This window comes from Oryctolagus cuniculus, chromosome 17 (genome assembly GCF_964237555.1).
Source record: "Oryctolagus cuniculus chromosome 17, mOryCun1.1, whole genome shotgun sequence".
In the NCBI taxonomy this organism is placed as follows: Eukaryota; Metazoa; Chordata; class Mammalia; order Lagomorpha; family Leporidae; genus Oryctolagus; species Oryctolagus cuniculus.
In genome coordinates, this window is record NC_091448.1 from 20,264,434 (window position 1) to 20,275,517 (window position 11,084).

The following is an 11,084-nucleotide window of genomic DNA, read 5'->3' on the forward strand; positions in this document are numbered from 1 at the left end:
ATGGTGGGCTAAGCCACCACTTGTGATACTAGCATCCATATGGGTGCCAGTTCGTGTTCTGGCTGCTCCATCTCTAAGCCAGCTCCCTGCTAACGCACCTGGGAAAGCACAAAAGATGGCCCAAGTACTTGTATGCCTGCACCCATGTGGGAGGCCCTGATGAAGCTCCTGGCTCCTGGCTTCAGCCTGGCCCAGCCCTGGCTGTTGCAACCAACTGGGGAGTGAACCAGCAGATGGAAGATATTTCTCTTTTCTCTCTCTGTAACTCTGCATTACAAACAAATTAATAATTTTTTTTAATAAAAATATCTATGTTGGTCTTTAATCTTGGGAAACCAACTGTCACAGTGTACCTAGAACTGAGGGAATTAGAGAATTTCAGTTTTAAAACCAAATCTAGGAGTGCCCTTGGGACTCAGGACTTTCCATGTTGCAACCGCGGTTACCCCATTGCGGTTACCCCATTAATAATTCGGTGAGGGATAGGAGGGAAGAACTGCCTTCCTCCAGCTTCTGTGGCCAGGCTAGCGTGAGAGAACGGAAGGGTGTTTCCCACTGGGTCCCCTGGGGGCTTCACCTAACTACCAGGGCCTGGGATGATCAGGCCCTAGGGAGTTAACTGAAAACTTCTGAATGACGGATTAGTAATCAGAATGTCGTGTGGCCAGCCCCCTTTCTGCTTAGAATACCTGTGCGGTAACTGGGAGGGAGTGAGCATTGGAGGGGGCATTACTGGGGGGTGCACTCTATGCTGGCTGGTAACTGACTCCACTGAGTAGGGAGCACTCATTTCTGGAAAGATCTAGAATGTTTGTGACTGGTGGAAACCACGGACGAGGCTTACCAGACTAACCCACGCGTTGGCCGGTGCCTGCTCGCCATGGCTCCTGACCCCGGTGTGTGCTGGTCACCTCTTGGCCTCATCTCATTCCTCTTTCCCGAGTTACAGGCCACAAGTTTCAGATTTGTTTACACAGCTCAATGTTTGGAGTTTGCCTCCTGCTGTAGATCTCCTGTCTTGTGCATGTTCCAGGATCCCAGGTCACACCCATTGGAATTTTCTGGGAATTTTACCTTTATTTTATTTTTACTTTTAAGGCCTATTTTTCATTTATTATTTTTTTAGAAAATTATTGAGTTCATTTGAAAGGCAGAGAGACAGAGAAACAGAGACATACACACACAGGTAGAGCGCCATCTGCTGGCTCACCTCTTACATGCCTGCAATAGCCAGAACCAGGCCAGGTTGAAGCCAGGAGCCCAGAAGTCAATCTCCAGGTCTCCCACCTGGATGGCGGGGACCCAGGAACTGGAGCCATCAACCCTGCCTCCCCCAGGGTGCACGTAGGCAGGAAGCTGGGGTTGGGAGCGGAGCCAGGACTCAAACCCAGGCTCTGTGATATGGGCTGCAGGTGTCCCAGGTAACTGTGGCTGGGCCACTGCCCACCCTGGAACATCCCCTCTATATGCTAACCTGCTCTTGCTGGTTTAGTCAGAAGAGGTGCCTGTCCCAGGCTTGGGCGTTCGCCCTCTCTCCAGCTTCCCCGTGGCAGCCCTGTCTCCGTGGGGATGGTGACTTCTGTGCTGTCTCAAACTACAGGGCCTGTTGCTCCCAGCACCACCTCCTGCCCTAATCCCAGAGACCTCCGTCCCTTTCCACCTGACCTGGCGCTGCCCTCTGGTCCCGCACTCCGGGGTTTACAGCGGGCCAAGAACAGGGAGGGGCTGTTCTGGCCTTGGGGGATGGGTGATCTGGAAATAGCCTTGGGGGAGGGGCCTGATCCCGAATCTGGCACTGAAGTGGCTGCCTGTCGCTGGGACTCAGGCAGGAAAAGGAGGCAGCCCTGCCGACCCAGGGTCTTGACTGCGGTACCGTCCAGGTCTCACTGTTCTACTCGGGACCACCTGGGGTGCCTGCCTGGGGCTCTGCGCTCTGTTGAACTGGATCCTGCCGAGGCGGGCCCTGGGATTGCTGTGGCCTGGAGGTGGTCCAGCTGGCTGCTCACACGCAGCAGCTCTGCTCCACTGGCTGGCCAGGACGCCCCGCTCAACACCAGCCACGCGAGCGGATGTCCCAAGTGATGAAAAGCTGGTCATCAGAGCGGGGCAGTGACGGGAGAGCTGTGAGGCAGGGCGGCCCTGAGAGGGTACCAGGTGCACACTGGCTGTCACAGATGCCCTCCTGGGAGGACCGGCAGCTGGTTAACTCTGACCCACCTGGCTCTCCCCAAGTCAGCCCCTGCCGCCCTGGCACTGACAGTGACAGGCTTGTGGCCTCCCTATCACTTCTCACGGGGCTGGGGGCCTCGCTCTGGCTGCCTGTTCTTGGCTCAGCAGTCCTGCAAGAGCCCCCTGTTCACTGGGGGCTGGCCTGGATGCACAGCTTTCTTAGAAATACATGCCCTCGGGGCCGGCGTTGTGGTGCAGTGCATTAAGCTGCTGCCCACAGTGCTGGCAAGCCCTCTGAGTGCTGGTCCAGATCCCTGCTGCTCTACTTCTGATCCAGCTCCCTGCTAATGTGCCCAGGGAGAGCAACGGATAATGGCCCAAATCCTTGGGTGCCTGCCACCCACAGGGAGACCCAGGTGGAATTTCCGACTCCTGGCTTAGGCCTGGCCCAGCCAGGATGTAGTGGTCATTGGGTGGTGAACCACTGGGTGGAAGATCTCTGTGTCTGTGTCTGTGTCACTCTGCTTTTAAGTAAGTAAACTTAATAAAATGAGTCAGTTAATTTTAAAAAGATAAATGGGCTCATGGGAGGCAGAGTACGTCCAGGCCAGTATGACCAAGGGCGCTTTCTGATGTAAAAGGGGAAAAATCACCACTTGCCCAGGTGCTCAGTGCTCCTCAGCTGTAGGAAGAATAGCAGAAATGTCCCTGGACCCTGCTTCACCTTCACACTAAACCCCGACAGGCCGGCTCCTCCTGACCCCACTGGGGCCTGGTGCCCCGACATCTGGAGTGTGGGTACAGGATGCCAGTTGCCCTGACCTGGGTGATGGGGACACTCCCCACCGCCGCTCCAGGTGCTGAACTCTCTGCACAGGGGTTCAAGGTTCCTACAGTCCCTGAACTCTGCAGTGGCTCCAAGAATCCTCAAAAATGGGACAATTCTACAGCAGCCTGCATCACAAAAGGCAGGAAAGTGCAATGGTTAGAGACACAGACACCACTCAATCAAACCAGGGTTTAAATCCAGCTCTGCCGTTGACTAGTTAGGTCACTTAGTAATCTGACCATTCCCAGCCTGTTTCCCTGCTTAGTTTTATAAGATTCTATTTATTATTTGAAAGGGTTATAGAGGAGAGGCAGAGAGAGAGAGAAAGAGAAAGAGAGGGAGAGGGAGAGGGAGAGGGAGAGGGAGAGGGAGAGGGAGAGGGAGAGGGAGAGGGAGAGGGAGAGGGAGAGGGAGGGAGGGAGGATTTTCCATCTGCCGGTTCGCTCCCCAATGGCCAGAACAGCTAGGGCTGGGCCAGGCTGAAACTAGGAACCAGGAGCTTCATCCAGGTCTCCCTGGTGGCAGGGGCCCAAACAGTTGGGGCAAATTTCTGCTGCTTCCCCGGGTGCATTAGCAGAGAGCTGGATTAGAAGTGGGGCAGCTGGGACTCAAACTGGCACCCATGTGATGCCAGTGCTGCAAGGCAGCGGCTTCACCTGCTAACTCAGAGCGCCAGCCCAGCCCCAGCCCACTCTGTTTCAGTGTTTTTTATTTATTTGAAAGGTAGAGTGGCAGGGAGAGAGCTCTCTCATCCACTGGCTTATTCTTCAAAGGCCATCAACAGCTTGGGCTGACCCAGGCTAAAGGAGCTTGAACTCCTGCGTCTCCCAGGTAGGTGGCAGGGACTCAAGTACTTGAGCCATCGCCTGCTGGCTCCTAGGACGCACGTTAGCAGGAAGCTGGATCATGAGCAGAGTAGCTGAACTGGACCCAGTCACTCGGATACAGGCTGTGGGCATTCCATGCAGAGGCTTAACTCACTGTGACACAGCACCCACCCACTTTGTCTATTATAAAGATTTAGTATTTGCTGCTTCATAGGGATGTCAAGAGGATTAAGCACAATAATGCACGCAGCACAGTGTATGTATGCTTGTTAGCTGTCACTACAACATTCACCTTTGGGGTCCCCAAGAGCCTAATGGGCCTCTGACGAGCCACTAGTCCACAGAGAACCTGCTTCACTCGACGAGCCTAAAGATTTAAGCCTCTGACTGTTTCTCTGCCGTCTTCCACCAGAAATGGGAGGAACTGGCCCTTTAAATAACCGGAGACCTGAGAACAGAATCATGGTGCCTTAGCTATGGAACCCATGCTTGCAGCACAGGCTTTGGACTTGGTCTCTAACTTGATGTTGTACCTGCAGCTGCCAGAAGGGGGGCTCTGTGGGACGGGCTCACCAGCACCGCCCTGCTGGCAAGAAGCTGACAGGCAATTGGTCTGAATTCACTGCTTGTCCTGGCCTACTGGTGGCGGTGCGATTGTGATGTGGGACCGTGAAACTGGTGGCATGTTCCCTGGCCACAGGGTAGTTCACTGGCCACGGTGAGGGGGGGCCGGGAACTGGGCCCCAGAGTGCACTGGACAGAGCACATGATCATTGCTCTGGGCCTTTTTGCCCTGGGAAGGAATGTCAGGGGTGTCACACCCCACCTGTGTTCTCCAAAACTAGGCAGGAAAAGGGGGCGGGGGCGGTGTGAGAGCTGAAGGTACCAGAAGTGGGAGAGGATGCTGTCAGAACAAAGGAGGAAGAACAGGTGCTCCCACCTTCCGCAGTTCTGAAGGCTTCAGGGAGACGAGCGACTTGATTGACAGCCAGTGCTTTATTAAAGATAAACAGTCTCAAAGAGCAGTAAATGCGTCCCCAGGCCAACAGAGGATACGTGTACGTGTGCAAGAGGAGGAGGTGTGTGTGTGAGGTCCCTGATCTGTGGGAAGGCGGGGCCTGGGCCAACCAGTAAGGCAGATGAGGGTCCGTGGCCCGGGGGCTCACTGCTCCTGGGTGCCCCAGGAGATGTAGTCCGGCCGGGTGGCTGCGTGGTACTCGTCGATGAGCTGCTGCACGATCTCCCTGGACGTGTCCATCTCGTCGAAGTTGTCCTTGAAGATGTCCTCCTTGCGGAACTGCTCCATGAAGGCCTCCCGCTTCCGCAGCTTGTCGAACTGGCGGCAGGTCCGCTCGAAAAGCTGGGGGAGTGCAGACAGCAGGGGTCACAACAACGCTGAGGAACAATACGGCCCGGAGAGCCAGGACACCGAGGCTGGCTATCCCGTGGCAAAGGCCAGAGGCAGGGCCAGCAGGGACACGGCGAGGGGAGGCCCAGTCAGGGAGCCCATCAGGGGACTCACGGAGGAGATGCTGGTGTGGTTGGCCATCATGAGCCCGCTGACCCGGTGGGCTGAGGGCAGGTAGGGAGACTTCCTCGACAGGGCCACCTGGATGCTGGCTGGGCCCCAGGGGATGAAGTTGGCCAACTTCCGTTCCCGGATCCTCTGCAGGCTCTTGTGGACCTGGGTGGGCACAGTGCGAGGTGGCAGCCTCTCTGTGCCCCTGAGGCTTCAGGCTAGGAGGAAGGGGCCTCCCCTACCTGGGTGGGGTCCACCTCCCCCTGGATGATGTTGAGGATGGCGATGTAGCAGTGGTTGGTCTGGCGGTCCCGGCCTGTGGACACCATCACGTTCTTGGGCTGCAGCAGCCGCCGCATGACGTCCAGGACCGTGGTCTTCCTCACGCTGGCCACCTGAGGGATGGGACAGTGGTCACAGGGGCCAGGCCAGCACTCGGGGCACCGGGCAGGGATGCAGAGGAGCCAGCACACCCCGGCAGACTTGGAGCAGTGTGGCCTCTCAGGCAGGACCAGCGTCAGCTCACAGACATGTCCTCGTGCAGGAGCCAACAGCGCACCTCACGCCACGGGGCCTGCAGGAGCCCAGGGCAGAGGGAAGGTGGAGACGAGGCAGCGAGACAGTCCCACGCTCTGCCAGTGCCTGAGTGCAAGGCCTCTGGGGGCTGCAATGGGCAGCTGCCAGGGCAGCGAGGAGAGGAGAGGCCAGGTCAGGGCCAGCTGGCCCGGGACACTGAGGGCTGCTCTTACTGACTGGTCCGTGGTGAGGGGGGTGTAGCCGGTCATGAGGAAGTGGAGCCGGGGCGTGGGGATGAGCGAGGCGATGAGGCCGATGAGGTCGTTGTTCATGTAGCCGGGGTAGCGCAGGGTGGTGGTGCTGGCTGACATGATGGTGGACACCTGGGGACAGGGGTGCTGTGTCATGGGCCTGGCCTGGGTAGGACCCCTCCCCCCTCCCCCGACAGTCCTCCCTCAAGGAGGGCTTCCAGTGGGAAGGAGTGCAGAGGTGGGCTCACCAGCTGGTTGATCTGGGAGAAGGATGGGTTCTGGATGTGCAGGCGGTCCGTGGCTATCAGGTTCAGGGCTGTGTTGTCCAGCACCACCTGGAGGGGACAGACGAGGGTGGCAGATGTATGGGGATGGGAGAATCAGGAGCCCTGCCTGAGCCTGGGCCCTGAGACCTTGCGTTTCATTTCCAGAAAGGCCCATCAAAAAGGATCTTGCACACATGGTCAGAAATGCACACTAAAAAGGCACAGAAAGGCTCAAAGCGGGCATTCTAATAAAGTATTTACTTGAGAGGCAGAGAGCAGAGAGCTTCCGTCTGCAACTGCTGAGGCCAACGCTGCGTGGGGGCAAGAACCTAAACTACCTGAGCCGTCACGGCTGCCTCTCAGGGTCTGCATCAGCAGGAGCTGGAGCTGGAGCCGGGCACTGACCCTAGGAGCTCCGGTGTGGGACACAAGCATCTAACCAGCAGGCTGAATGCCCAACCACCTCAAAACAGACTTTTTTTTAACTTTTATTTAATAAATATAAATTTCCAAAGTACAATGTTTGGGTTATAGCAGCTTTCCCCCTCATAACCACCCTCCCACCCACAACCATCCCATCTCCCACTCCCTCTCTCATCCCATTCTTCATCAAGATTCATTTTCAATTATCTTTATATACAGACGATCAATTTATATATATTAAGTAAAGATTTCAACAGTTTGCCCCCACATAGAAACAGAAAGTATAAAGTACTGTTTGAGTACTAGTTATACAGTTAACTCACATAGTACAACACATTAAGGACAGAGATCCTACATGGGGAGTAAGTGCACAGTGACTCCTGTTATTGAATTAACAATTGACACTCTTGTTTATGGCATCAGTAATCACCCGAGGCTCTTGTCATGAGTTGCCAAGGCTATGGAAGCCTCTTGAGTTCGCCAACTCCTATCTTATTTAGACAAGGCCATAGTCAAAGTGGACGTTCTCTCCTCCCTTCAGAGAAAGGTACCTCCTTCTTTGATGGCCTGTTCTTTCTGCTGGGATCTCACTCACAGAGATCTTTCATTTAGGTTTTTTTTTTTTTGCCAGAGTGTCTTGGCTTTCTATGCCTGAAACACTCTCATGGGCTTTTTAGCCAGATCTGAATGCCTTAAGGGCTGATTCTGAGGTCAGAGTGCTGTTGAGGACATCTGCCATTCTATGAGTCTGCTGTGTATCCCGCTTCCCATGTTGGATCATTCTCTCCTTTTTAATTCTATCAGTTAGTATTAGCAGACACTAGTCTTATTTATGTGACCCCTAGACACTTAATCCTATCATTATGATCAATTATGAACTGAAACTGATCACTTTGACTAGTGAGATGGCATTGGTACATGCCACTTTGATGAGACATAACAGACATTTTAAATACACGAAAGTGATTAAATGGACAGGGGTTGGGAGTGGGGACAAGTAGACACCAGGACTCACCACGCAGTCCGCATTCTGAGTCAGCCGCTTAAGTGTGAGGAGCGAGTTGTAGGGCTGGACCACCACGTCGCTCATCTCGTCCTGGTTGGGAAACACCGAGTAGGTCTGCACCAGCTTCTTGGGGTACCTGAGGGGGGCAGGAACAGAGTATCCACGCAACAGATCGACGCCGCTACTGGTCCACAGGGAAGCAGATGGGGTCCCGAGACACAGAGAAGGGAGACTTGACATTGAAACCCTGCAGCCCGAAAGGAGGAAGGGCAGAGAGACACCCTGGTGCCTAGGGTTCCAACTCCCAACCTGGCCACACCCTCTGGACCTTCGGCCAGGGCCCAGATTCTACCCACTGCTGGGAGTGCAGTTGGGTTCTCAACAGTGGCTCCACTCTCCTCACTAAACACAGCAAGGCTCTGCCCGCTGCAGCGGACGGGGAGGCTTCCCCGCAGGGCCTCTCGGGCTCCTACCTGTCATTCAGCCGTTCCAAGAGGTAGGAGCCCAGGCCAGAGCCTGTCCCCCCAGCGATGGAGTGACACAGCACGAAGCCCTGCGTGAAGAAGGGGCGGAGTCCAGGATTTCAAACTTGATCCATCCCATCATTTCTTGGATTCCTATCTTCTCAAGCCCTCCCTTTCCTTCCAGTGCCCTTACAGCTTGGGGGACTCTGCCTTGTCTTCGGGAAGGCCCGTGGCTTCTGTCCAGTGCAGAGGGCACACACGTGGGTCTTGTGCCCAACAGGGGCTCGTCAGGGTGCTACCGAGCCTTCCCACCGGCTCTCCTGCGACACTCACCTCCAGACTGTCACTGCCATCCGCCTCCCGGTCTATGATGTCAAAGATGTCCTCGTGGATCTTCTCTCCCTGTGCAGACACGGGGAGGGTCAGCGTGCACAGGACTGAGGGACAACACCGCTCACACAGCAGCCATCCTCAGTTCCCCTCCGGTACCACCGAGTCTGTTTCGGGAGCGCAGCTGCCTTTTTACCTGCCTCGAGAGGCTACACAGCACGGAGGTCACAAGTCCTCCACTCTGATTACCTGGGTTCACACGTTACCTCTTGTCCCATGCAGCTAAGTGACTCCGGGCAGGTTACTCTGCCCTTTTCTGGACCTATACAATGGAAGGAGTAACACAGGCCCACAGGCCCTTATCTACAGTCTTTGGAACTGGGGCCAGCGTTGTGGTGCTGTGGGCCAAGCCTCTGCCTGCGACCCAGCATCCCGCAGTCTCAGCTGCTCTGCTTCCCATCCAGCTTCCTCCTAATGTGCCTGGGAAAGCAGATGAGGGCCCAAGCAGTTGGGCCCTTGACACCACGCGGGAGACCAGGGTGGAGTTCCTGGCTCTTAGCTTCAGCCTGGACCAGCCCTGGCTGTTTGTGACCATCTGGGGAGTGAACCACAGGAAAGATCTTGGTATCTCCCTCCCACTACTGGCTCCTAGCTTCCGTCTGGCCCAGCTATGGCTGTTGGGGCAATTTGGGGAATGAATCAGTGGATGGAAGATCTCTCTCTACCCATCTCTCAATGATACTCTGCTTTTCAAATACATTTTTTTTTTTTTTTGACAGGCAGAGTGGACAGTGAGAGAGAGAGGGAGAGAGAGAGAAAGGTCTTCCTTTACCGTTGGTTCACCCTCCAATGGCCGCTGTGGCTGGCACGCTGCAGCTGGTGCACCGCACTGATCCGAAGCCAGGAGCCAGGTGCCTCTCCTGGTCTCCCATGCGGGTGCAGGGCCCAAGGACCTGGGCCATCCTCCACTGCCTTCTCGGGCCACAGCAGAGAGCTGGCCTGGAAGACGGGCAACCGGGACAGAATCCGGTGCCCCGACTGGGACCCGGATGGGGTGCCGGCACCGCAGGGGAAGGATTAGCCTATTGAGCTGTGGCGCCGGCCCAAATACATTTTTTAAAAACCCTATAAAATAGCCTGTTTCCACTGAGGTATGTTTTTTGCTGCTAAGTGAGTTATAAACCTGCACTTTCTGAGTTTTCTGGATTCCGGAAAGGCAGATCACATGCTGTGGGCCTGTAGTGCCCATCTCTGGAGGTGCTGGGAGCTTTACATAACCAAGCACATGGAAAGCGCTTGGAAGAGCCTGGCAGGTAGGACTACGGCTGCTCCTCATGATACCTGTGTCACACGTTTAACCCCATAGCCTGTGTCTCTCTCCCTCCAGCGCTCACACATCCCTGGTCTTTCTCCATCTCTCTGGGAAGTCACAGGGCTTCTCCCCACGTAGGGAGCTGTAGGTGGTGCCAGGGAATAGCAAATGACCTGGGAGAATCCACTGGCCCAGTTGTTGCCAGCTCCTCCTCCGTGCTCAGCCAGGTAGATGTTCTCCGGGTTGTAGAGCTTGGCGTAGGGAGAGTTGAGGATGGAGTGGATCACCCGGGGCTCCAGGTCCAGCAGCACGGCCCGCGGGATGTAGTGCTCATCATCGGCCTGCCAGCGAGAGGCCGGGAAGGGGCGGCCCCGTCAGCCGGCGCCACCGCCGGCCCAGGCCCCAGTCCAGTCCCACTCGGGCTCCTGCCGGGCCTCCCTCCCCGAGCCAGCCGCGGGGCCCTGTGCCCAGCGGGCTCCCCAGCACCAGCCCCTGCCCCGTCCCTTCAGGCCCCCGGGGTCCTGGCCCAGCCGCCGGGGGCACCTGGTAGAAAAAGACGTCCTTGCGGTCCGTGCCCTCGGTGGCGAACTCCTCCACGATGCCCTCGGGGCTGATACCATGCTCGGCGCACAGCTGTTTCCAGAACTCGAACCCAACTGGGGGAAGAAACAGGATATGTGGGTCTGGGCAGGTTCCGATTGCCAGCTGGGGGACCGAGCGCCTGGGAACAGGGGTCAGCGTGAGGACTCGCCCGTGTGTGGGGAAAAGGGCTGCACGTTCGCGACCGGGCAAGGAGGGCCCCTCGGGGTAGGGCAACCGGACCCTGGGTCAGGGACGTCCCGCCTTTCGCAGAATTACGATTCTGGGAAGGGCGGCGGATCCCACGGAACCTCAGCAACCCGGCGAGCGGACGGGCCGGAGGGTCGCTCACTCTGATTGCCGCACTGGCCCAACTGTAAGGTGATGATCTCCCTCGGCATCGCTCCTCAGGCACCGGCGTTGCAGCCGCTCCCGCCAGCAACGCCGCCGCTAGTCCGCCCGCTCGCCGCAGGACGCAGGCGCTGCACACCCGCTCCACCCGCGAACTTTCTGCGCTCCAATGAGAACTTCCTTATTCGTTTGGCTTCAGCCGAGCAGACTGCGCGTGCGCCGCTCCGGCCCGGGCTCGGCGC

At 56.6% G+C, this 11,084-nt stretch overlaps 1 protein-coding gene across 1 annotated transcript; it reads right to left on the reverse strand.

Annotated features, from left to right (window-relative positions):
* Window positions 1-4,802: 4,802 nt before the first annotated feature.
* On the reverse strand, window positions 4,803-11,084 carry LOC100350846 (tubulin gamma-1 chain). Its single transcript, XM_002719404.5, has 11 exons — window positions 10,844-11,084; window positions 10,456-10,568; window positions 10,086-10,253; window positions 8,604-8,672; window positions 8,280-8,359; window positions 7,816-7,942; window positions 6,360-6,446; window positions 6,094-6,243; window positions 5,587-5,739; window positions 5,348-5,509; window positions 4,803-5,185 (listed from the first exon to the last, which is right to left on the reverse strand). The coding sequence occupies exons 1-11, from the start codon at window positions 10,890-10,892 to the stop codon at window positions 4,988-4,990; spliced, it is 1,356 nt and encodes a 451-aa protein (XP_002719450.1). The 5' UTR covers window positions 10,893-11,084; the 3' UTR covers window positions 4,803-4,987.

Bases quoted from the DNA above. Each gene is read 5' to 3' on its own strand.
- LOC100350846 (XM_002719404.5), bottom strand. From the start codon at position 10,892: ATGCCGAGGGAGATCATCACCTTACAGTTGGGCCAGTGCGGCAATCAG. The intron at 10,569-10,843 runs GTGAGCGACCCT...TTCTTCCCCCAG, and splicing joins GGGCCAGTGCGGCAATCAGA to TTGGGTTCGAGTTCTGGAAA. The intron at 6,244-6,359 runs GTGAGCCCACCT...CCCTGTCCCCAG, and splicing joins TCTCCCAGATCAACCAGCTG to GTGTCCACCATCATGTCAGC.